Here is a 25,257-nt window from a genome sequence, read left to right as displayed (position 1 = left end):
TGGAGTGCAGTGGCACAATCTCAGTTCACTGTAACCTTCACCCAGGTTCAAGCAATTCTCCTGCCTCAGCTTCCCAAGAAGCTGAAATTACAGGTGTGCACCATCATGCCTAGCTAATTTTTGTGTTTTTAGTAGAGATGGGATTTCACCATGTTGATCAGATGGTCTTAAACTCCTGACCTCCAGTGATCCACCCACCTTGGCCTCTTAAAGTGCTGGGATTACAGGCGTGAGCCACCATGCCTAGCCAGTTTCTAATTATTTAAGGTAATATCTTTTTGGAGATAGATTCTTACCCTGTGGCCAGTCTGGAGTCCAGTGGTGCAATCTTGTCTCACTGCAACCTCCAACTCCTTGGTTCAAGCCTCAGCCTCCTGAGTAGATGGGATTACAGGTACGTGCCACCACGCCCAGCAAATTTTTGTTATTTTTAATAGAGACAGGATTTCACCATGTTGGTCAGGATGGTCTCAATATCCTGACCTCATGATCTGCCCTAAAAGTGCTGGGATTACAGGCTGGGTGTGGTGGCTCAAGCCTGTAATCCCAGCACTTTGGGAGGTCGAGGCGGGTGGATCACGAGGTCAAGAGATCGAGACCATCCTCGTCAATATGGTGAAACCCTGTCTCTACTAAAAATACAAAAAATTAGCTGGACATGGTGGTGCGTGCCTGTAATCCCAGCTACTCAGGAGGCTGAGGCAGGAGAATTGCCTGAACCCAGGAAGTGGAGGTTGCGGTGAGCTGAGATCGTGCCATTGCACTCCAGCCTGGGTAACAAGAGCGAAACTCTGTCTCAAAAAAAAAAAAAAGAAAAGAAAAAGTGCTAGGATTACAGGCGTGAACCACCGTGCCCAGCCTAAGGTAATATTTTTATTTTTTGACTCCGTCACCCAGACTGGAATGCAGTGGAACCTCCACTTACCAGGTTCAAGTGACTCTCTTGCCTCAGCCTCCTGATTAGATGGGATTACAGGTGTGTGCCACCACACCCAGCTAATTTTTTCTATTTTTAGTAGAGATGGGGTTTCACCATGTTGCCCAGGCTGGTCTGAAACTCCTGACCTCAAGTGATCTGCCCACCTCAGCCTCTCAAAGTGTTGGGATTACAGGTGTGAGCCACCATGCCCAGCCCTATTTAAGGTAATATTTACTGAGCACTTACAACATACGTGCCTGGTGCTGGTGAAAGATATATCAGTGAGTAGAACAGACCCAATTCCTGCACTCAAATCCCACTCACTTGGAAATCCTGACTATGGGTTGCAAAGTCTCAGGGCCACTGGTGGGAGTGGGGTGAGTGTGCTTGGCATTCCAGAGGCAAGAGAGCCATCCTGGCAGTGATGGATCTTTCCCATTTGGACTCCCTAGCTCTTAAGTCTGTAGGCATATCGTATGGACACAAGAGTTCCCTCTGGTTAACGTCAGAGCTCCGATTCACTTTAGCTTTCTTCTCCCCAAGAGTCCAAGAAATAAACACAACAGGTTAGAAGGACAACCTTGAGCTGGTTGAGGTTTATTTATAAAGTAAAAGGTACACTTTACTGGGCCTGGCCTTTTTTATTTTTACTCCTCGTTTGCCTTCCTTTCTGCTCAGCAGAGATTTTTGCTTGCTCTCATCTGAGAGTTGAGCCGATTTCACAAACCTATCTACTCTTGGCTGTGATGAGCCACATACCAGCACAATCTTCCCTGGACCTGAGGGTGGCTTCATCTTGACAAGCCCACAAGGATCCTACTGAAGCAAATGACTCTGTTCCAGTCAGGTCAGGCCTCTGTGGAGCAAAGAAACTGGTGTCCTTCTTGGAGTGCTGCCTTCATCTCCTTGAACTGAGCCAACTGGCAGGCCTCATCCAGCCCCAGCCAGCGGTAGGCTTGGTGCTCATGGGAGAGGCGGATCTCCACATTGCAGTCCTTCACCTCCGCCAGCCAGTAAATTACTGTTTTAGGCTTATTCCTGGCCACATAATTGAGCTCCCTTTTGAACCCCTCAATGATGGTCAGCTGGCCTGCTTCTATGCCCGCTTCCTCTTGAGTCTCCCTCAGGGCTGTTTCCAAGTCATCTTCTCCTGGTTCCACATGGCCTAGTTAGGAGAAACAAGGGAAAAAAGGAGGAGGAAATCTTCCAAAGTTCCCAAAGCTGGATTCTCCAGTCTAGATGGTTTTTTTTTTTTCTGTTTTGTTTTGAGACAGGAACTCACTCTGTTGCCCCAGGCCATAATGCAGTGGTGCAATCAGCTCACCACAGCCTTGAATTTGTGGGTTCAAGTGATCCTCCCATCTCAGCCTCCTGAGTAGCTACAACAACAGCCATGTGCCATCATGCCCAGCTAATTTTGTGTGTGTGTGTGTGTGTGTGTGTGTGTGTGTGTGTGTGTGTGTGTTTTTGGTAAAGATGGTCTCACATTATATTTCCCAGGCTGGTCTCAAACTCCAGGCCTCAAGTCATCCTCCTGCCTCAGCCTCCCAGTGTTGGGATTACAGGTATGAGCCACCAAGCCCAGCCATTCAGTGACTTTTCTAGGTGTTCCTAGGCTAAAGGAAGCCTAGAGATTGGCAGTATCCTACATGTCTGGGAGGGGGTGCGGGCAGGTAGTGTCTAGTTCTTGGGGTTTGAGCAATCCCACCTTCCCACTCCATCTTCTCTGCAGAGAGTGAAACAGACCATGTGTATCGCAAGTCAGGTTTAGAATACTGCTCTTTAATGATGTGAGATGACCTTCTTCAGACCTCTGCTTTCTTATTCTTTGGAACTTTCTTCATCCCATGTTCTAAGGAATCATTTTTCTATTGGAGACCTTAAGTGATTTTTCCAAGGAGGGGGACGTCTTTTTTTAACAAGTGGATTAGCTAAAGAGGAAGTACTTTGCCTAAAATCCAGTGAGGACTTAACATTTGTCTGCAGGTGGACCCTGATAGTCCAGGGCCAAGAGACAGGCTCAAAACCCTGCATGGCTGGGAATGAGCAGCTGTTTCCATGAAGCTATCAAGGCTTTTTCCAAATTGTTTTCATCTTTCTTACTGGGCAAGGCCACATTTCAGTTTTATAGGGAAAGTCTTGATGGGAACTTAGACTAAGGGCCAGCTGAGGGCCACTTCTTAGAAAATGTGTTAGCAACACCCAAACCCAAGAAGACAGCTGCCAAGAAACTGCTGTAGGAGAACTTGAGGCTCTGCAGACTGGAGCAGCTCTCAGCTTTACCTCTTGGTCCCTCCCACAAATCCTCAGCTTCCCCAGAGGGGCCAGGAAGGGTCTGGCAGATTCTGTCCTACACTTGGCTCCAGTAAGTTTCTAGGGAGGCCTCGTGGCTCATAGGCTCATGGGGAGCAGGAACTCTCAGCTGTTCCATCCTTGGTTTGGAGATGGGGGCTCTCCTTCCCAGGGGTCTACGATACCTTGAGTCAGTTGCTGCACAAAAAAATCCCCAGGAACTTAGCACTTAAAAACCATTCTAGCTTATGGCTTCTGGGGAATTTTCTCTGCACAGCACCTCCTATAGTGATATACACAAAGACAGGTAATGCATCAGGGGAGGAAGGTGGGAGGGATACTGGTAGTGATGGGTGATACTGATTTAGGATGTCCTATCTCCCCTCAGAGGTGTGCGGAAGTCTCTGAGCATACCCCTCCCAGGGGCATCTATTCAGTATTCTGTCTATCAGTGTTAATTAACAGGGTAGCTTCTGCCGAAGCAGGAAAGGATTAGGAGAGGTCCACTGACATCAGGTAGTGAGAGGAACAGGGCAGTGTGACTCAGGTGATCCAGAGACAAGTGTGAATATTCCTATTCATAGTATTTGTGAAGCTTCTGTCTCTTTTTTCACCTTGTTTCTCCCCAGTACAACTCAAATATGCAAAATTTATTTCCTATTACAATTTCCTTATTTTCTTTCAATCCTGGATCTTTGTCCATCCCCTTACCCCACTCCCTTTTAAAGTCACTGTAATCCCAACACTTTGGGAGACTGAGGTAGGTGGATCACTTGAGCCCAGGAGTACAAGAACAGCCTGGGCAATATACTGAGACCCTGTCTCTATAAAATAATAACATAAAATAATTAAAAAAAATAAAGTCCCTGCTTCCTTCTGTCTGAGGGCTATTGCCCATTCCAGTAGGCACAGTCTGTCTCTCCCAACTTGGACCATCCCAATGGCCTCAGCCAAGAAGAGCTTTTTCCCATTTTCCCCCATATAACCTGGCTTCTCTTTCAGGACCAAATGACTGCAGCTTTCTTACTGTTAGAGGTGGGTCAGGAGGGCTGGTGGATGAAAACTGGCCAGCTTTCAAACAGATCTTGGTCTGGTCTAAGGCCTCAGTCTTCACTGTTCTTCCCTCTGGAGACTTGGCCAGCTGTACCCTGAGTGCTGAGTGATGGACTCAGGCACAGGTAGCTAGCCGTTCAAGCTGCAATCCCAAGGTCTCCATAATCTTCATAGCTTCCTGGTCTAAGAAGGCTCCACGCATCCCCTCACTCTTCCACTCCTGCCATAATCACAGATGAATCTATGATCAGGGAACCCAACTTCTCTGTGCTCCAACTCAAAATACAACTATGTTCAGAAATACTCTAGAAGTCATACTCTCTGTGTTTAGTTCAAAAGAAAAACCTCGCCGGGTACGGTGGCTCATGTCTGTAATCCTAGCACTTTGGGAGGCCCAGACAGGCAGATCACCTGACGTCAGGAGTTCGACACCAGCCTGGCCAACATGGGTAAACCCTGTCTCTACTAAAAATAAAAAAATTAGCCAGGCATAATGGCGGGTGCCTATAATCCCAACTACTTGGGCGGCTGAGGCAGGAAAACTGAACCAGGAAGGTGGAGGTTGCAGTGAGCTGAGATTATGCCACTGCACTCTAGCCAGGACAACAGAGCGAGGTGTCATCTCAAAAAAAGAAAAACCTAATTAACTAGGAGTCAAAGGAAATTATCAAATAAAATCGGAGACAGCCTGGAAGAAAACAGGATTTTCTTTCTTTTTTTGAGATAGGCTCTATCTCTCAGGCTGGAGTGCTGTGGCACGATCTTGGCTCACTGCAGCCTTGACTACCCAAGCTCAAGTTATCCTCTAACTCAGCCTCCTGAGTAGCTGGGACTACAGGTATGTACCATCGCGCCTGGCTAACTTTTGTAATTTTTTGTAGAGATAGGGTTTGCCATTTGCCCAGGCTGGTCTCAAGCTCCTGGGCTCAAGTGGTCTGTCCACCTCGATCTCCAAAAGTGCTGGGATTATAGGCGTGTACCACTGTGCCTGGCCGAAAACTGAGGATTTTCTAATCAAGCCCTTGTTTGACAGATGAAAAACTCCAAGCTAAGAGAGGTGCGCACACAGCTCAGTCAACCCCAAGGTCCCAAATTCCCTGCCTGCTGGCTTTTCTCTTACCTACACGGAGGTTGAAGAGCTGGCAAGTAATACTCATTAAAAACACCAAGTGCTGCTTCTACCCTGGAATTCAGTCACAGAATTCTATTTCCAGCTCTACTCTGGCCTGGTCTGGAGACCTTGTATGTAGAAAGGGCCAAGGGCTCCTACCTTCCCTACCCCCTCTTGCTGCACAGTCAATCGGAATCAAGACTTGGGGAGGGCCTCGCAGGGTAGATTTCTGAGCAGTGGTTGGCAGTTTCCCAAAAGCTGGTCCCGCTGGCCTCTACCTTTGGGAGGAGTCCAGTGATGAATGCCATCTGATGCCTGCAGCAGGAGAAACTCAATTGTACTGTTGTCCACCTTGGGAATGAGGCATCTTCGGAAGATGATCAAGCCACATGCTCTCAGGGCCATGGTCTTATCCTAAGGACTTAACAAAGAAGATACAGAATATTGGGAAGTTACACAAAATAGGAAGCTCCATGCTGGGGGGCAGGGTAGCAATCTGGTGCTGGACAGTAGCACAGACTAGCTAACTATGATCTCATAGCCCACAGAAAAAGGCAGCATGCCCAGGACCAATGGACGGCATCCAGGAATCAGAGACTGACCTTTGTGTGTAACTGCAGGACCCTGGCAACTACCCTCAGTCAATGTGGCCTCTATCCCAACGCCTCCAGGGCTCCCTGTAAAACAGGGCTGGCATGCATTTGTTATGACACTGGAGATCCTCAGAGGCAAACACATGGAAAAAAGACAGATGCTGGGAATGGGAGAGAGAGAGGCAGTACAAGTTTTATTATCAAACCTGTAATCCCATTTCCCCAGCCTATATCCTGAGCCTCTGTTGTGCACAGCCCGCCAGCAATGTGGTTTCTGATGATGCAGAGGGGTCACCTATGAAGGGTAACTTCGTATACAAAAAAATTTTGTTGATTTTTTTTGTTTTCTTTTGTTTTGTTTTTTGAAACAGGGTCTCGCGCTGTTGACCAAGCTGGAGTGCCGTGGTATGTGATCGTGGTTCACTGCAGCCTCAACCTCCCAGGCTCATGCAAACCTCCCACCTCAACCTCCCAAGTAGCTGGGACTGTAGGCATGTACCACCACACCTGGCTAATTTTTAAAATTTTTTTGTAGAAAGAGGGTCTCACGGCATTGTCCAAGCTCATCTTGAACTTCTGGGCTGAAGTGTTCCACCTACCTCAGCTTCCCAATGTGTTAGGATTATAGGCATGAGCCACCATGCCCAGCCTGAGATTTTTTTTTAAGTCTTTTATTTTATCCATTTTTTTTAAGAGACAGGGTCTCAGTATGTTGCCCATACTGGCCTCAAACTCCTGGACAGAAGTGGTCCTCCCAGTCAGCCTCCTGAGCAGCTGGCAATACAGGAACATCCCACCACTGCCTGGCATTGCTGGTGCCCAGGGGTAGCAGAGCTGATGCAGAGAGGGCTGCCGGAGCAGGAGCTATTAACCTCCACAGCCCCTTTGCTGGTACTCAATCAAGATGAGTATACAGCTGTCAAAGGCATAAAAGTCAGGCCCAAACAGAAACCTACTCTAGGGCAATTCTCAGGACTGCCAACAGATGGTAATGTTACTCTAGAGAACAGTAGTTTCTCATCAAAAACCAAACACCCAACACCAAGACCCTTCCAAGCTTTTCTAAACCTGTAACAAAAGTTTTTAAGGATTGGAGATAATCTCAAAGGGGATTTCTGAAGTGGTCTGTGCTCTCAAATACTGTTGGTAGAAAAGTAAATTGGCATATCCCCTTAGGAAGGCAATTTGATAATAATTATCAAAACATAAAATACACATTCTTAAGAGCCAGCAATTCCATTTCTAGCCACTCTCAGATAAGAAATATACATACAACGATGTTCACTACAACTTTATTTGCAATATCAAAAAGGAAAAAAGCCAGAAACAAATGTTCATCAATCTGAGAACGGGCAAAAAGTACAGTATATCTAGATGATGAAATAGCATAAAGCCATTAAAAAATGAGGTCGAGGCTAGGCAGTGGTTCATGCCTTTAATCCCAGCATTCTGGGAGGCTGAGGCAGGAGGACTGCTTGCATAGTGAGACCTCTTCTCAACAAAAAATAGAAAAAAATGCCAGATGTGGTGGCACACACCTATAGTTACAGCTACTCAGGAGGCCAACGTGGGAAGACTGCTTGAGACTGGAAGGTTGAGGTTGCAGTGGGCCATGTTTGCACTACTGTACCCCAGCCTGGGTAACACAGCGAGACTTTGTCTCAAAAATAAAAGAAAAAGAAAAAGAAGCCAGGCATGGTGGCTCACACCTGTAGTCCCAGCACTTTGGGAGGCCAAGGTGGGTGGATCACAAAGTCAAGAGATTGAGACCATCCTGGCCAACATGGTAAAAACCCGTCTTTACTAAAAATATGAAAATTAACTGGGTGTGATGGCAAGTATCTGTAGTCCCAGCTACTCGAGAGGCTGAGGCAGAAGAATTGCTTGAAGCTGGGAGATGGAGGTTGCAGCGAGCCAAGATCACACCACTGCACTCCAGCCTGGTGATAGACCAAGACTCTGTCTAAAAAATAATAATAATAAAAAGAAAATAAAATATGTGGTCAAGCCTAACGTGCTGCTTGTAAGGAAAAATATTTAGACGTGAAAAAAAGATGGTTCTGAATAGTATGTATAATGAAATCCCTGTTTGAATTTATAAATTCATATGTAAAGTGGTAGTAGGCTTTTATTAAACACCATGTTCTACCTTCCTGGATTCCCTATTTATGCCAAAAACTTACCCTATTCCAGAAGCCAATAGGAAGCACCCCATCACTATAGAACTGGTGAACAAAGATTTCATATTATTGGTCCATGGTTGAAGCGGAAACAGGTAACTGATCCCATGCCCTCCCTATAAAGATGCTCAAAAAGGATTAGAAAGTAATAGATGTAGGGTACCTGTTCCTGCCTCAGGTCCCATAGAATGAATGTTAGAATCCCTAAATAAGCTTAGGGATCCAAGACTAGAGGGCACAGTGCCCTGCCTAGGACAGGAAATTCATACCACTGCCACCACCAATGCAGCATGGACAAGCAAAGATGCCTGCATGGGGGGCCAAGACAAGCCTGGGTTGGCCATGTGGAACCACTGGGAAGAGGAGAGTGGGCCAATATTTTCCTAGGCAGCGGTAGGATGGGGGAGGAATCTTAGGGTAGTGACAAACATGTACCCTAGCAAGAATGTATTTCAGTGGATGCCAGTGTGTTAGGGATGACCACATCTAAGAACCATTATCAGCTAACAGTTCATCTCAGTGGTGCCAGAAGAGCTAGGATCACATGCTCATTCTCCATCTATATTCTGGACCCATGGAAAGAACAGTTCTAGAAATATAGAACTCCTCACTGCTCTTTCAATTACTTGGCTTGAGCCAGCTATTCTCTAGAACTCTTCCTACCCACTTTATACACACAACCGCCTACTCATCAGAAGCAGCTCAGACATCATCTCCTCTATGAAACTTCCTGGTTTCTAATCACTCCATGTTCTGCGTCCTCAACATGGCTTGAACAAACTTCTACCATAAAGTTCAATCAGGGAAGCAAATGCTATGAGCGACAGAAAACTAAAGATTTACTGTAAGGATTAGACATTGTGTATCTATGGAAATTGGTGGAGAAATCCATGCAACTGTGTTGCCTCTGCATCTAGTGCTGGGCCTGGAGTCCGTGAGACAAGTAGTAGGGATGAAAACTGGATGTGAGGTGGAAGAGAACAAAGACAAACTGGAACCTCTGAGAACAAACTGGGATCTACAAGGACAACTGGAACTCATGAGGATAACCTGAAACCCACAACTTCCTTTCACTGGCCCCAAGCTCAGCGACTCAGGTGATTTGGAGAAGCTGGGGCCCTTTGCTACAGAGCTGACTGCATACATGGCCCAGGACTCAGAGAAGCTGAAGGAGGAAATTCAGTAGGAGTTGGGGGTGCTGGGGGCTGTTTGATGAACTTCACCAACAAGGTAAGCCAGCAGATCAGAGAGAAAGTACAGGCACTGCCACCATGCCTGGTACCCTGCTCTGTCCTTCGCAGTGTACCAAACCCGCTCTGTCCTTCTCAGTGTCCTGGCTGCTACTTCAGTTAAGCTTCCCAAATCTCTCACAAAATTTTCTTGTGGACAGCCCTCACCTGGAACCATATCGGAAGGATCCTGGGACTCCAGCTTAGCTACACTGACACAATACAAGCCAGCAGAAGCACATACACCTAGTATAGTAAATCTCTACTGGTACCTCTGGCAGGGAAGAGCCAGATTATAAGCTCTGTGTTCTTGGGACCCAGCACAGCAATTTTGAACAGATGTTCATTGACTCAAAAGAACTCTCTCCCCACCTCCCACTCAAACAAATGTTTGAGTATGTTCTGGGGCCTTGGAAAATAGCCCAGTGTTTTCCTGAAGAGTGCCATTTACATAAAAGTGAATGGAGCTATTGTTGGGGGTTTTCTGTTTTTCTGGAGACCACTGAGCTGAAACTGTCCAGGGGTTTGAAAGGAGCCAGCTTTCACACACAGACTCCAAGTGGATTCAAACCTCAGGGGGTTAAAGAACACAGCATCCAATATGCAAATATGCCTGCAGCCAGGATTGCGGAGGTGAGAACTCCAGGCTGACAGCAGGCAATTCACACTTCAGAAAAGTGGCAGAGTGCCTGAGGTGGTTAGAAAAAACCTGAACAAAAAAACCCTCAATGTCATCAGAAGGTTCCAGAAGCTAAGGAAAAATATTTTTGGCTTTCTCCATATATACAGTTCCCTCACAGCCTAGGAGGTTCAGGACCTAGGTACCAAAAAAAGAATTTACAAATACCTGACTATGCTGTTTGTTTCAATGTTTTCATCAAATTAATCAGAGTACTATGAAAAACTCTCAGAAATATAACTTTACATACAAGAAGAGCTCTCCAAATTTTCCCTTTAACCTGTTCCCCATAGTTTAATATCCCTTTAGCAGAAACAGCATTTCATGCCACTTATCAATCAAGCATCCATACTGTACCAGCTATACTGTGCAAGACTTTTGACAACTACCAGCTATACTGTGCAAGACTTTTGACAACTATCGTTTTTAAAGCTCAAAACAACCTTTCAAGAGAAGCATTATTATATTCACTTTACAAGGAAACTGAGATTATTTTAAAAGGTTAAAATACTTGGGCAAGGGCATACATAAAGGGCATAAATGGTGGGATCTCAATCCAATTAAGTCTAACTCCAAAGTCTACAATTTTTTTCCCTTTCACAGCTCTGTTCACCCTGAAAGAGTAGGGCTTAGGACACAAATGGCCCTGAGAGAGGACACGCAAACAATTTATGAAATCATTTCCAGTTTCAAAATTCCCAGTCCTTTTTTTTTGAGACAGGGTCTCTGTCATCCAGGCTGGAGGGCAATGGTGTGATCATAGCTCACTGCAGCCTCAAGTGCTCACTGCATCCCTTCTGGGCTCAAGGAATTTTCCTGTCTTAGCCTCCTGGGTAGCTAGGACTACAAGCAGGAGTCATCACACCTAGCTAAATTTTGAAAACATTTTTTTTTGTAGAGCTGGGGGGTCTTGCTATGTTGACCAAGCTAGTCCTGAATTCCTGGCCTTAAGCAATCTTCCCACTTTGGCCTCCCAAAGTGCTGGGATTACAGGTGTGAGCCACCATACCTGGCCCCAAATTCCCAGTCTTTAATCTATATTCCTTTGGAGGCTAAGATGTCTAGCTGGAATCATTTCCACCAAAACGGTTTTAGCTGGGGGGAAAGGGCCATAGATGTAAATACTGGTATCCGAAGTAGCACCCATCTGATAAGGGTTTCTATGCCTCCTCTCCTCTTTTCTAGGAAAAAACACATGTTCCACCTAACTTAGGGCACTAGTGTCCACAAAATTTACCCAGGCCCTCCTCCAGATGAGGAGGAAGGCCAACGGTTTGCCTGCCCACAAGCAATTCTACGTGGATACTCCCTCACGTCCCACATCATAATCATCTTTTCCCCAATTTGCGTTTCTTTCTTCTCTTTTAGAGTGGACAGAAATGAGGCACCCACCGAGTAAAGCTCTTTCTTGTAAGAACAATAACAAAAGGAAGAGAAGAAAAAAGAAAGAAATGAAAAAGAAAAGCCCCAACTACCATGAATAAATTGAGACAAAGAAAATATTCCCTCAAATGCACCTTTCCCTGGACATCTGCCACTCCATTCTTGCAGAGACGAAGCTGCTGAGTCATTTTGCTATTTTTGCTATTGGCTGAGGGAGGAAACAGGAGATTTTACCTGTAATGGCATAAATATTGGCTTCTAGGATAAGGCCAAAGTCAGACAAGGTTGGGACAAAAATTCTTAGTGAAGGGGATTTGTTAAGCGGCCTATTAGTGCCATCTGCTGTACAATTCTAGAAAGCTAACTTAGGGAATTCTAAATTAGAGCCCGAAGGGATTTTGTTTACTCATCTAATGTCTGTTGTGTGTATCCCATGCAATAGTGTAAAGGATTGAAAGACAGATATGAAGCTGAATACTACAAAGCACCAACTTCCTAGAGATTCACAGACCAGTGAAGGTGGAAGACATTCCAACAGACAGGTTACAGTGTATTTTGTGTAACATAAGACGGAAAGGCAGCAAAGAAGCTTCTCTAGGTTAAAGAGGCACCCCATAAGGATTCTGATGGGTCACTAGTTTACCAGGCAGAATGGAGGCGGATGCAAGGCACTGCAGGCAAAGGGAGGAATGTGGGCAACACCCTCAAGCACAAAATGACATCTCATTGGTAAACAGCTTAGTTTATATTCTGTAGGCAATGAAGCCTCTGACTGGTTTTAGGCAAGGGTATAATTTGGTCAGAATGACATTTTACAAAGACATTCTAGCTGCAAGCAAGGTGGGGAATGAATTAGGACAGATTGGAGGCAGAGATTAACCAGTTACAAGTCTACTGCAACAGACCTGTTAACAAATGATTTCAATTAGATCAAGGCAGAGGCTCTAAGAAAGGAAAGGTATAAATTTGAGAGATATTTCAAAGTAAAACTGACAATATTGGTATTTTATTTCTAATGGAGAGAGAGATATTTCATAATCCAAGAGAAAGAGAAAGGCTTTGGTTTGAGTGCCTGGGTGGAGGAGGAAGTGTAAGCGAATCATTTGTTTAGGACAAGTTGAATTTGAAGTGCTATAGTCTACCCATAAATGAACAGATGGGTCTAAGGTTCAGTGATCATCTCATCCCATCTCTTCATTTCCCAAGGTGGAAATTTTCTTTTTTTTTTTTGAGACGGAGTGTCGCTGTGTCACCAAGCTGGAGCACAGTAGCGTGATCTCTGCCCACTGCAACCTCCAACTCCCTGGTTCAAGCGATTCTCTTGCCTCAGCCTCCCAAGTAGCTGGGATTACAGGCACCTGCCACCACGCCTGGCTAATTTTTGTATTTTTTTTTTTTTTAGTAGAGACGGGGTTTCACCATGTTGGCCAGGATGGTCTCGATCTCCTGACCTCATGATCCACCTACCTCGGCCTCCCAGAGTGTGGGGATTACAGGCATGAGCCACCGCGCCCCGCCGGAATTTTCTTTTTTAAAAATATTGTTATTCAAACCATTTTTTTCTTCTCCCCTTTCTACCAAGACCATGGTGAAAATTTTCCATTAGAGAAAGATTTTGCTTCTACCGTAGGTCCCTCTGCAGTCCACATTCCATCCGATTTAGGTAGGTCAAGCTGTCCAACTTGCCCTCACATCTATCTGGTATCCCAAGCATTTTCATCCTCCTTTAGTCAGAAACAGAAAACTATGGCTGTCTATGCAGTCAGAAAGGCCTAGATACTGGTTAATAGTTGTTATGTAGAGCAAGATACTTAACTTCCTCATTTGTAAAATGAAGTTAACACCCACTTTTCATGCTTGTTGTGGAGTTTATAAAGTAAATGATATATACAGAGAGAGGGTCTGATATTATCAGAGGTACTAAATATATGAGTCACTATTACCCGTGTGTCATGAAAGGTCATCAGAAAGCTTCTCTATGTTTTAAAGAAACGACTCTTCTTTTCTTTTTTGAGACGGAGTTTCGCTCTTGTTACCCAGGCTGAAGTGCAGTGTCCTGATCTCGGCTCACCGCAAACTCCGCCTCCTGGGTTTAGGCAATTCTCCTGCCTCAGCCTCCTGAGTAGCTGGGACTACAGGCACGCGCCACCGTGCCCAGCTAATTTTTTGTATTTTTAGTAGAGACGGGATTTCACTATGTTGACCAGGATGGTCTCGATCTCTTGACCGCGTGATCTACCCGCCTCGGCCTCCCAAAGGGCTGGGATTACAGGCGTGAGCCACCGCGCCCGTCAAGAAACGACTTTTCATTTTGTCTGTAGAGCTTCGGAACACTGTTCACCACAGCATATAAAATCCTTATAAGGGGCCGGGCGCGGTGGCTCAAGCCTGTAATCCCAGCACTTTGGGAGGCCGAGGCGGGTGGATCCCGAGGTCAAGAGACGAGACCATCCTGGTCAACATGGTGAAACCCCGTCTCTACTAAAAATACAAAAAATTAGCTGGGCATGGTGGCACGTGCCTGTAATCCCAGCTACTCAGGAGGCTGAGGCAGGAGAATTGCCTGAACCCAGGAGGCGGAGGTTGCAGTAAGCCGAGATCGCGCCGTTGCACTCCAGCCTGGGTAACAAGAGCAAAACTCCATCTCAAAAAAAAAAAAAAAAATCCTTATAAGGTCAAGCAGCATAAATTCCTTTTAATATAGAAACTAGAAAAATAATTAATCTTAAGAATGGATGTTTCCTTATTGGTAAGAATTGCCTTTTTTCCCTTAACTAATTTTGAGCAAATTTGGGTACTCAATTACAATAAGTACACCAACCCACTGACTATATTTGCCTGCTCTTATTTATTATAAGGAAAATTGCTGTCATTTTTTGAGAAGTTACTACTTGCCAGGCGTGGGTCAAGTGTGTTACCTTCATTATTTCACTTAATCTTCACAACAGGGCCGGGCGCGGTGGTTCATGCCTGCAATCCTACCACTTTGGGAGGCCGAGGCGGGTGGATCACGAGGTCTGGAGTTCAAGACCAGCCTTACCAACATGGTGAAACTCCATCTCTACTAAACACAAAAATTAGCCAGGCGTGGTGGCCTGTGCCTGTAATCCCAGCTACTTGGGAGGCTAAGGCAGGAGAATCGCTTGAACCCGGGAGGCGGGTTCAAGCCGAGATCGCGCCACTGAACTCCAGCCTGGGTGACAGAGGGAAACTCCGACTCAAAAAAAAAAAATCTTCACAACAACCCGCTGAGGCATTACTGCCATTTTTCAGAAGAATAGAAAGGGAACTATGGCTCAGAGATATCTGGGTAGTGACTCAAATGTAGGTCGGCCTGACTTCTAACATCAATGATCTTAACCTCGACTTTATAATAATAACCTTTTACATTTGACAATTTGATTGCATTCAGTTTAAGCTGCCACTTTTTTTTTAAGGAGGTGGGGCTCTCGTGAGACCTTCTTTACTTCTGCGATAACTGGCACGATATTATCCATTCAATAATTGAAGCAATTAGAAGACATAAAATCTCTTTTGGAAAGCAGGCGGGTTTTAATGGGTAACAACAAAGTGAAATTGAGGCCCAGGGAGGGGAAGGTTCGGCGCCCCGGCGTCTGGGCCCTAAATTTGCACCTCTCTCGCCTCTGGGATTCGGATAACCTACCTCATACCCACTCGGACCCGGGCAAGCAAGGCTCACAAGGTTAGGGAACCTCCCTTCTCCCGGTGCAGTCAAAAAAATTGAGGTCCTGCGAGCGGATGGGACCTGGCCTGCCCACACCTCACTGCCAGCTTGGAGGAGGGCGCATCCACCTCAGGCCCTGCAGCGACCGGAGGTTTGCCAGAGGCAGATTCTCATCGCTCCGAGGATCATTTCCTCCACTGAAAACTAAATTCAAGTGGGCCCAAAGGCTACTTACCCGAAGCAGACGGAGGCTGGAGGCGGGCCTTGAAAGGAAACTGGAAGTACACTCGCCAATCAGAAGAGCTCGGTTACGCTTGGGACCACCAATAGAATTTGGGAGAAGGATCTTCGGCCTGCCTTAAAGGTGCCGTCTCACACTGAGAACGTCGCGAGATCTTCACTCAAGTGGAACGATTGGCCGAAGGTCGGAAATTGAGAGTTACGCCTACTGTTTCTTAGGTCCTCTGATTGGTCTTTTAGAGGAAAAGTCCAGGAACGCTAACCGATTCTTTGGATGCCCATTGGTGGGCGGTTCGGGACTGCAGACGCGCAGGCCCTAGCGCGGGCGTTCGAACTGGTGCTTGGCGGCGTTGCCATGGAGATGCGGCCTGGCCGCAGGTGGTGGCTAGCTGCTTAACAGACCTGTTAGGTTGCGGGCCTTGGGGCTTACTCCCGACGGCATTCTCAGACAGGGCCGATCGAAGAGTTTGGACCGAGGTGAGAAAGGGCGGAGAGAATAGAGGAGGGGCAGGCCTGGTCCGGAGCCGCGGCGCCGGCCCGCGCGGGGTGCGCGTGAAGTCCGCTGAGCGCGGGAGGAAACGCAGTTGTGACGGAACAGGGAGTTGGCCTCTCTTGGTTCTTACGAAAGTTCACCTACTCTCCTACCTTTCAGCCCCATATCTCTGCCTTTTCTTTAGCATTCATCTTAAACGCCACTTCTCTCACTTTGGAAGACTCGAAATTCTTGAGTCCCAGAGTCCTCTTGCTTTTGAACTCATAACCTTGACCGGCACCTCTCTAAGGCGCTTCTATTCGGCCTTGGAGAATGTGCTTCTATTCGGAAGTGTGTACTTCCGGGAAGCACATTCTCTTCCCTTATCTCATACAGTTTTGAAGGCTTTGAGGTAAGGCAAGCATCGTTCACGATGTCTTGCACATAGTAGGTTTTCAGGAAGTATTTGTTGAGTTGAATTTAATTTACAAGAAACAGACTGGATTCCTCTTCGTGCCCTGTCTCGTTGTCTCTCCCCTTCAGAGACGATTTTTTTATTTCAAGGGGAGGGGGAGGGCAACCTAATTTTATATGCAAAAGGACCTAAAAGTCCACCGTCCACAGTTGGCCTTTCTACTCTTTGTGAGAGGCTAAACTTTTTTGGATTGGTTGCTACAACTTTTCCTGCATTTGTGGCTTTTAGCCTTGGTCTCCCAATAATTTTATTAGACTCCTTTTAGTCTTTGCTTAAAACAAACCATTCTGTTGCTGTATGCCAAGAGAATTTATCTCACTTTAGCCTCTTAGTGACCGGCAGCACATTTTAAATGTGCTTTGGAAAATGTTTTAAAGCATCTTCTTTGTATTTATATTCTACAAGTAGAGAGGCTTTGTAGTCTATTTAAGCGCATATAACAGCTGCTCAGGTGCCCATCTATTCATCAGGTGTCCATGATAGAATTGCTGCTTGGTTGTTAACTCATGGATTATATATTCAGAGCTTGACTGTTGGTGGGATTCTTCCTTATATCAAATTCATAGCTCACTGGCAGTTTTAATAAAAGGAGTGAGAAAGTTAAGTACAGCAGCTATGTTCTTGTTACCATTTTATGAAAGTTTGAAACACTACCTTATAGCTAAACTGCAGATCTGTGACATGTAGTGGAAACCAGACTGGAAATTTAGGGTTTGGCTTTGGCTCTGTCTCTTAACTAATTCACTGTGGGTGGCTTTGCAAGTCATTTCGTTCCTTTATTATTGTTATTATTTATTATTTATTTTTTAGAGACAAGGTCTTGCTCTGTCACCCAGGCTGTAGTGCAGTAACATGAGCATAGCTCACCACAGCCTTGAACTCCTGAATTCAAGGAGCCCCTTTAAACCTCACTTTTTCCATCTGGAAAATCAAATAATTGAATTAGATTAAAATTCTTGTGGCTCTACTATTAAGTCAAGTAGTTGATGTCAGGTGGACCACACGCTGTAAGCCTTCCAAAGACCATACAGTCTTTTTTAAAGCAGCTGAAAGTAGTAGTTGCCATTTATTGAGCGTTTACCCCATACGAAGCACTGTATCAAGGGCTTTATATACATGTTACATTTTTCTTAGTATAGCACATTAACATACTGAGATAGCATTTTATTTAAAACTTTTGGTTTTATGGTGTTTTGTTTGTTTGTTTTTCAAGACAGAGTTTTATTCTGTCGCCCAGGCTGGAGTGCAGTGGGTGATAGCGGCTCACTGCAACCTCTGCCTCCTAGGTTCAAGTGATTCTCCTGGTTCAGCCCCCAGGGTAGCTGGGATTACAGGCACCTGCCACCACACCTGGCTAATTTTTGTATTTTTAGTAGAGACGGGATTTCACTGTCTTAGTCAGGTTGGTCATGATCCACCCGCCTCAGCCTCTGAAAGTGCTGGGATTACAGGCATGAGCCACTGTGCCCAGCTGGTTTTATATTGTTAATGAAAATCTTTAGCTATTCAAAATGTGTCCTTGGGGCAACCGAGGGTATGATTTTCTCACTTTGTAGTTTAGGAGAAACCAGTGTCTTTCTCTGGGCTGCTATTTTGTTGTTTGCAAAGTGATGGGCTGAACTCTTCTAGATCCCTACCAGATCTAGTGTTCTATGAAGATTAATCTATTAATCCCATTCCCCCATGCTGGCTCAGCAAACCAGTTTATAATTTGAATGGTATAGATCCTCAATAAATTTTGTTAAATAAATAATAAGAGTTCAACTTCTTAAACTTTGAGTGTGTGGTCATTGTATACTTCTCAAGCTACTGTCTTAAGGGTTTTGATGTTCACATCGTGTTGAATAAGAAGAGTTTTCTATCGGTATACACTAATAATAATAGTATATTGTTGAGTGTTTATCAGTCATTGAAGTTAGCAGTGAATTTACATTATTCCAATTAACTCTCATGAAAGGAACATTTTTTCCAAGTCAGCAGCATTTTTTTTTTGTCGATTCAATGTAGTAGCTTCCTAAATGATTTCCCTCTTTCCACTTTTGCCTGCCTCCTATGATCCATTTCTTACAGAACCGACAGAGTAAACTTTAAAGATATGTATCATATCGTATGCTTTTTCCACTTAAAATCCTCTAATGACTTCCTACTTCTCTTAAAAGTAAAATTCAGACACTTTTATGTGGCCCAGTGTATCCTACATAATCTGGCCCCTACCTTTCTGTCCTCTTCTCATACTATTCTTCTTACCTGCTATGCCATCCAACCTGTCCATGTTTGATGGCTTGATTATGCCATGCTTATTTCCACCTTTGAGCTAATGTGCTCATGTGGAACTCTCTTCCTTCTGATTACGTAAGTAACTCCATGTTATTTCAGGTTTCACCTCAATAAATGTTCCCTTCTGAATGAAGCCTTCTCTGATCATCCAATGTAAATTATGCCTTGCACCCTGCTTCATTCTTCTATAGCAATTATCATAATCTAAAACGACCCTGCTTATTTCATTATTATCTCCTTCCACTAAAATAACAGTGCATGAGGGCAGTGACATCTGTTCTTTGGATTTTTTTTTTTTTTTTTTTTTGAGACAGGGTCTTGCTCTGTCACCCTGTTGTCCAGACTGAACTGCAGCGACGTGATCGTGGCTCACTGCAGCCTCAGACTCCCAGGCCCAAGCAATCCTCCCACCTCAGCCCCTCAATTAGCTGGGACCACAGGCTTCTTGAGGGGCTGAGGTGGGAGGATTGCTTGCCCAGCTAATTTTGTTTCTTTGTAAAGATGAGGTCTCACTATGTTGACCAGGCCATCTCAAACTCCTGGGCTCAAGCAATCCTCCCTCAGCCTCCTCAAGTGTTGGAATGACAGTCATGAGCCACTGCGCCTGGCTAATCTTGTCTGTTTTGTTCAGTTACATTCCCAGTGCATAAAATAGGGCCTATCTCATAAAAGTCTATCAAAAAATATTCTTGAAGACTGGATAAAGGTAACTGTGGAACTGTGAGCATATCTGTGTCCATATCAATTCATCTGAGTAATACAAACTTGCTTCATTTTGTTGCCCAGGAGCAGTGACTCAGGGCACCACCAACTCTGCCAGAATTGTCCTGAGTAATCAAATTACTCTGATAAATAGTTTCTGCTATCCATTACTACAAATGATATCAAATGCTTTTATAGAGTTTTAATATAGGGATATGTATTCATTAAATAATTATTGAATATTATTTCCAATCATAGTTTCATTTATTTTTATTTTTTCTGAGATAGAATCTTGCTCTGTTGCCCAGGATGGAGTGCAGTGGCACAATCTCGGCTCATTGCAACCTCCACCTCCCAGGTTCCAGCGATTCTCATGTCTCAGTCTCCTGAGTAGCCGGGATTACAAAGTGTGCACCAGCATTCCTGGCTAATTTTTGTATTTTTTGTGGAGATGGGGTTTCGCTATGTTGACCAGGCTGGTCTTGAATTTTTGGCCTCGAGTGATCTGCCCACCTCAATCTCCCAAAGTTCTGGGATTACAGGTGTGAGACACTGTGCCCTGCCCCCAAGCACTGTTTTAGAACCTGCGTGTAAAAAGACTAATAAGACACAATGCTGGTTTTTGTTTTTTGTTTTTGAGACAAAGTCTTACCCTGTCACCCAGGCTGGAGTGCAGTGCAGTGGTGTGATTTTGGTTCACTGCAGCCTCAACCTCCTGGGCTCAAGTGAGCCTCCCAAGTGGCTGGGACCACAGGTGTGTGCCACCACACCCAATTAATTTTTATTTACTTATTTATAGATTTAGGGTCTCCATATGTTGTCCAGGCTGGTCTTGAACTCCTGAGCTCAAGTGATCTTTCTGCCAAAGTGCTGGGATTACAGGTGTGAGCCACTCTGCCTAGGTAAGACACATTCCTTGACCACAAAGAGATTATATTCTATTAGGGGAAATAGTCAAATAATTGTTATAATTATTAATATAATTATAATAATAGAGATATGCCAAAGGTATGATACAGACACAGAAGGGACATCTGATCACATTGGGGTAGACCAGAAAAGACCTCATTTGTTGTTATAATCAGTAGAAAATAGACAGGTAAAGTGAAGTTTGATGATAGTGGAGGAGGCTGTTTAAGATCACAATGTGAATGAATCCACAGAGAAATAAAATGGTCTAAGAAGTCGACTAAACTGGAAAGCAAGGAAGGGGCTAGATTATAGAAGGCTTTGTGGGACGTGCTAAGAAGTTTGGACTTTGTACTGTGTGTAGGTGATAAGATGCCATTGAAGGGTTTTTTTTTCTTTTTTTTGAAGGGTTTTAAATAAGGGAGCAGCATTGTTATAACTTCTTTCAAAAGAAGAGTGATCTGGCTCTCCAGTCTGGAAGATGGTTTGATGGGGGGCTAAACGGGAGACCAGGAGAACAGGTATGAGATGTGTAATGAATTGGTGAGAGATACTGAGGCAGAATTGCCAGAGCAGTGGTGGTAGGAATGAGAATAGGAGAGGGGAAATTTGGCAAATATTTGAGAGATTAAATTGGCTGGTTCTGTTGATTAGATTTGGGATTAAGGGAGAAGAAGGCCTCTAGGATTGCTTCCTAGTTTAGCTCTGAGTGACTGCATGAATGGTATTTTCACCCCCCTTCCAAAGAAGACAGCAGTGGAGGGGTAGTTTTTGTCAGGAGATATAATGAGTTCTGTTGTTGACAAGTTCAGATGCTCAACTGTGGAGACATTTTTATAGTGATTCCTGCTGTTTTTGCTGAAGACATAGCCGTCAGATTACCTGTTTTACTACGAAGTGAACTAAAGTTACATTGGGATTCTGGAAGTAACCCACTTAGTATGGAACAACATCCAGACCAAAGAGACTAATTGAGATTTCACTAGCAATGAGGGGCAGTACTGTGTCTATTAGTCTTTTAAGTTAGCCACTTGCTTATGTGAGAGTTGATTGGTTAAAACTAGTGGTATAGAATTACATAGCCAATATATGGCTATCCGATCACTTTGTAAAAAATATTTATATCATTGTTTTGAATAAATTATCTGTGCCTCAGTTTCTTTATTTGTAAAAAGGGAGATGATGCTAATTGCCGTCTATCACAACAAATCTTGGAAGATTATTCAGGTAGCACAGTTAGTTACATGTTAATAATTTTGATTCCAGTGAATGAAATTATTGTTTTAATCCTTCTTTGTTTTATTGATGTCACTCCTTTGGAAATAATTCCTGGTCCCATGGTGGCAACAAAAAATCTCTATCATCTTGGTAATTTATGAAAACTGATTGTAACAGTTACTTTTCTGACTGAACACATGAAATATATTTTGTTGAAAATATTTTATGACTACAGTGTGGCAAAAGTCTGCAGATGACAACTTCCTGCAGTTTGGTCAGACCAAGATTTTAAAAATAAAGCACCGAATTTAAACCCAACATTGGTTTCCACCTGTTGCTGAGAATTCTTTCAATATTAAACCTCTATATTTAGAGAAAGTAATACTTGCACTAGTTTAAGATAACTAGGTTCTAAAATTTTGTTATGTTTATTTTTAGGTGATTGCTCATACTTTCCACCAAATGTAAAAACTTAACTCATTGTGAGGCTCTTGAGGGGAATTGTAGTAATTACAAAGCATTAGCTACTTAACGGTAAACAAACTTGAAACTTTTTTTTTCAGTTAAAAACAAAAAATTTCTTGAAAACTACTTTTAAAAAGTGAATATAATTCACATGATTTTTATCCCCAAGTCCACATCTTGCCTTAAGAATTCTATTAAGTATCATATATTCTAATTCCTTTGCAGCTGTTTTAAGCAGTTGTCTGGTACCATCTGTTTTCTGTTGAGATCAGTGTCTGTAGTTAGAAGAATCCCTAGAGTTTGAAATAATTAGTTCCCTACCCTTTAATCTTTCACTGATAATATTTAATTTCTTGTGTTCTTAGTGACCTTATACCTAATATGGGGTACAGAAATGTTTTAATAAAAATTGATTGAAAATGCTGATTTTGTTTTGTATCAGTTTCTTTAATTTGTTTTTTGGGGACAGAATCTCACTCTATTGCCTGGGCTGGAGTTTAGTGGCTCAATCTTGGCTCACTGCAACCTCTATCTCCTGGGCTCAAGCAGTGCCCGCCAGCATCAGCCTCTCAAGTAGCTGGGACTAAGGGCAAACATCACCACACCCAGCTAATTTTTGTATTTTTTTGTAGAGACAAAATTTCACCATGTCACCCAAGCTGGTCTCAAACTCCTGGACTCAAGGGATCCAATTGCCTTGGCCTCCCAAAGCACTAGGATTATAGGTATAAGCCACAGCACCTGGCCTTGTATCCGTTTCTAATAATCCAGTGGGCCCAGTGACTTCGTTAGTAACTTCTTTAAAAGTGATACTTATTAGGCTGGGTGCAGTGGCTCATGCCAGTCCTAGCACTGCGAGAGGCCACGGCAGGAGGATCACTTGAGCTCAGGAGTTTGAGACCAGCCTAGGCAACACAGTGAGACCTCATCTCTTTTTTTAAAAAAAAGGTGATCAGTATTAGTGTTTTTCTAATGCTAGATGGGTTGGGAGGAATGGGGAATGACTACCAGTGGGTACTGGGTTTCCTAATGTAAATGAATAAAGTTCGTTGGAATTAAACTAGGAGCAGGTAGAACCATGGGGTATATTAGTAGAAGAGCATATGCCCTTCTAAAGGGGACAGCCACGACTCCATTTTTGAGACCCTTTCTCTTAAAAAAAAAAAAAGTGTGTATACATGTATAGTTTTGTTTTTTGTTTTTAATGCTGTAGGTAGGTCACTGTGTCTCTTTTGTTCCAGACACCTAGTGGGTGCATTACAGAACTTGTCTGCTGCAAATGGTTAATCAGTACACTTTGAAGAGTACGTTAACGTATCGAATTTTACGATGAATGCCTGTATAAGTTATTTCAGTTTTAAACTTGAAGAAACTGAGACCCATAGTTGTTAAATAATTTGACTATGTTTCATATCTGGTTCTTAGCAGAGCCTGACTGAGTCCTTGATTTTTTTTGACTTCCACGCTAGAAATCTGCTGTACTAGTTACTGCTGTACAAATGCTTTGGTAGTCTATTGACAGATATTTGGGGAAAAAATCTTATTTAACATCTTAAAATAGAAAAAGAAACCATGTGGATATTTTGCTCCTTCTTCAATTCCATCTCCCTCCCTACAGAATAAAAATGTGTTTGGTAGCAGTGGTAGTTTTAAGAGCCTATGTTTATTGGATGTCTATGATATGTTACACCAATCCTTTAGTGTTAGTTACCTTCTAAATCTAGTGACATGTCAATAATTATAGGTAATCTATTTCTAAGAAGGATGGAGGGAGGTCTTACAATAAAATATGTAGCTACAAAGAAAACAGTGAACAAAAATAAAAGCACACATTTGAACAATGCAGATATGGCTAAGTACATGGAGAAGGGTCATTATCCTGTAAGCCTGTCTAGAGAGATCTAAAGCAAAACTCCCGGGGTACAGGTAAAATAAAGTTCATTTCAGTAACATTTTGGCAACTTGAATTCAAACATACTTAAATTTGTAGAAAGAGAAAAATTAGTTTAGGTCCTCCCTGCTCCCCTCCTCAAGGGAGATCTGTAGCTATTTGTAGGTTATAGCCTTTTTCTTTCTTTCTTTTTTTGAGAAGGAGTTTTATTTTTTTATTTTTGTCACGCAGGCTGGAATGTAGTGGCGGGATCCCCGCTCACTGCAACCCTCAGTGTCCTGGGTTCAAGCAGTCCTCCTGCCTTAGCATCCCAAGTAGCTGGGATTACAGATGCCCACCACCACACCCAGCTAATTTTTGTATTTTTAGTAGAGACAGAGTTTTACCATGTTGGCCAGGCTGATCTAGAACTCCTAACCACAGGTGATCTGCTTGCCTTGGCCTCCCAAAGTGCTGGGATTATAGGCATGAGCCACTGTGCCCAGCTGGTTATAGCCTTTTTCTGTGTAATTTTTGCAGCTTATAGTTGAGGGTTACCCATATGTTCATTATTCATGTCTTTTTTTTTTTTTTTTTTAGGAGAGGGGTCTCACTATGTTGCCCAGGTTGCATTATTCATGTTTCTATCCTGTTAACTTGTTTGTTAGATTTGTTTGTTCTCCTCCCTAATCTTCTAATCAGGCTTCTACATGTTGAAGAAAGAATTCTTTATTTATTTTTTTTTTAAAGATGGGGTTTTACCATGATGGCCAGGCTGGGCTTGAACTCCTGACCTCAGGTGATCCACCCACCTCGGCCTCCCAAAGTGCTGGGATTACAGGCGTGAGCCACCGCGCCTGGCCAGAAAGAATTCTTAAAGGAATTCTTTGCTCCCTTCCTCCCCTAACTACTGAAAAATAAATTCAGTAATACAATTTGAATAAAACATTAAGATTTTAGGGTATGATAGTATCCCCCCTTATTCAAGGAAGGTACATTCCAAGACCCCTGGTAGATGCCTGAAACCATGGATAGTAACAATCCCTATTATAGGTTAGGGGTTTTTTTCCTTACTAAGTCTAGAAATTTTTCTCTTTAACTTAAAGGAAGTACTACAGCTTCTCTTTGGCATTATCTGAATTGCCAACATTACTACTCTTTTGGTTTGGGGCCATTGTTTAAGTAAAATAAGGGTTATGTGAACACAAGCATTGCAATACCCCACAGTTGATCTGGTAACTAAAACAGCTACTAAGTGACTAGTGAGTGGGTAGTTTATGCAGTGTGGATAGGCTGGACAGTGGGACGATTCACATTCCAGGAGGGGTTTTGTGAGAGATTTTAATAATGCTACTCAGAATGGTGTACAATTTAAAATCTTACAAATTGTTTCTTTTTGGAATTTTTCACTTAATATTTTTGGACTGATTGATTAAGGGTCACTGAGACAGCAGAAAGCTAAACTGGATGACAAGTACTACTGTAACTTACATTGAGATTGTAAA

The 25,257-nt window shown here is 43.6% G+C and overlaps 2 protein-coding genes across 7 annotated transcripts in view; one reads left to right on the top strand and one right to left on the bottom strand.

The window, feature by feature from the left end:
• Positions 1-1,486: 1,486 nt before the first annotated feature.
• NUDT2 (nudix hydrolase 2) lies at positions 1,487-15,396 on the bottom strand. Of its 3 annotated transcripts, XM_002743028.5 has the most exons (4): positions 15,360-15,396; positions 5,978-6,129; positions 5,654-5,796; positions 1,487-2,084 (listed from the first exon to the last, which is right to left on the bottom strand). In XM_002743028.5, the coding sequence occupies exons 3-4, from the start codon at positions 5,778-5,780 to the stop codon at positions 1,768-1,770; spliced, it is 444 nt and encodes a 147-aa protein (XP_002743074.1). In that variant the 5' UTR covers positions 5,781-5,796; positions 5,978-6,129; positions 15,360-15,396; the 3' UTR covers positions 1,487-1,767. The 3 variants fall into 3 exon arrangements, with proteins under 3 accessions (XP_002743074.1, XP_003732047.1, XP_003732046.1); XM_003731999.5 differs by lacking the exon at positions 5,978-6,129 and having other exon boundaries at positions 15,104-15,396; XM_003731998.6 differs by lacking the exon at positions 5,978-6,129.
• A 116-nt stretch (positions 15,397-15,512) lies between these two features.
• The window catches only part of KIF24 (kinesin family member 24), a 67,952-nt gene continuing 58,207 nt past the window's right edge, over positions 15,513-25,257 (top strand). For 2 of the 4 annotated variants that reach the window (XM_054257153.2, XM_078370861.1), the window contains exons 1-3: positions 15,513-15,841; positions 20,090-20,192; positions 20,608-20,720. The gene's annotated coding sequence lies outside the window, so the exon portion shown is untranslated. The remainder of the gene's footprint in view (positions 15,842-20,089; positions 20,193-20,607; positions 20,721-25,257) is intronic. The other 2 variants (XM_078370867.1, XM_078370869.1) reach the window with 2 other exon arrangements.

The sequence above is a fragment of the Callithrix jacchus genome, chromosome 1 (assembly GCF_049354715.1).
Source record: "Callithrix jacchus isolate 240 chromosome 1, calJac240_pri, whole genome shotgun sequence".
Classification (NCBI taxonomy): Eukaryota; Metazoa; Chordata; class Mammalia; order Primates; family Cebidae; genus Callithrix; species Callithrix jacchus.
Note: the sequence above shows the minus strand (reverse complement) of the source record. Positions and strands in the feature narration are given on the sequence as shown.

What these genes read in the sequence shown, in the direction of transcription:
- NUDT2 (XM_003731999.5), bottom strand. Translation starts at nt 5,780, where the DNA reads ATGGCCCTGAGAGCATGTGGCTTGATCATCTTCCGAAGATGCCTCATT. An exon ending in TCACTGGACTCCTCCCAAAG is followed by an intron (nt 2,085 to 5,653) that starts GTAGAGGCCAGC and finishes TCTCCTAACTAG; the next exon opens with GCCATGTGGAACCAGGAGAA.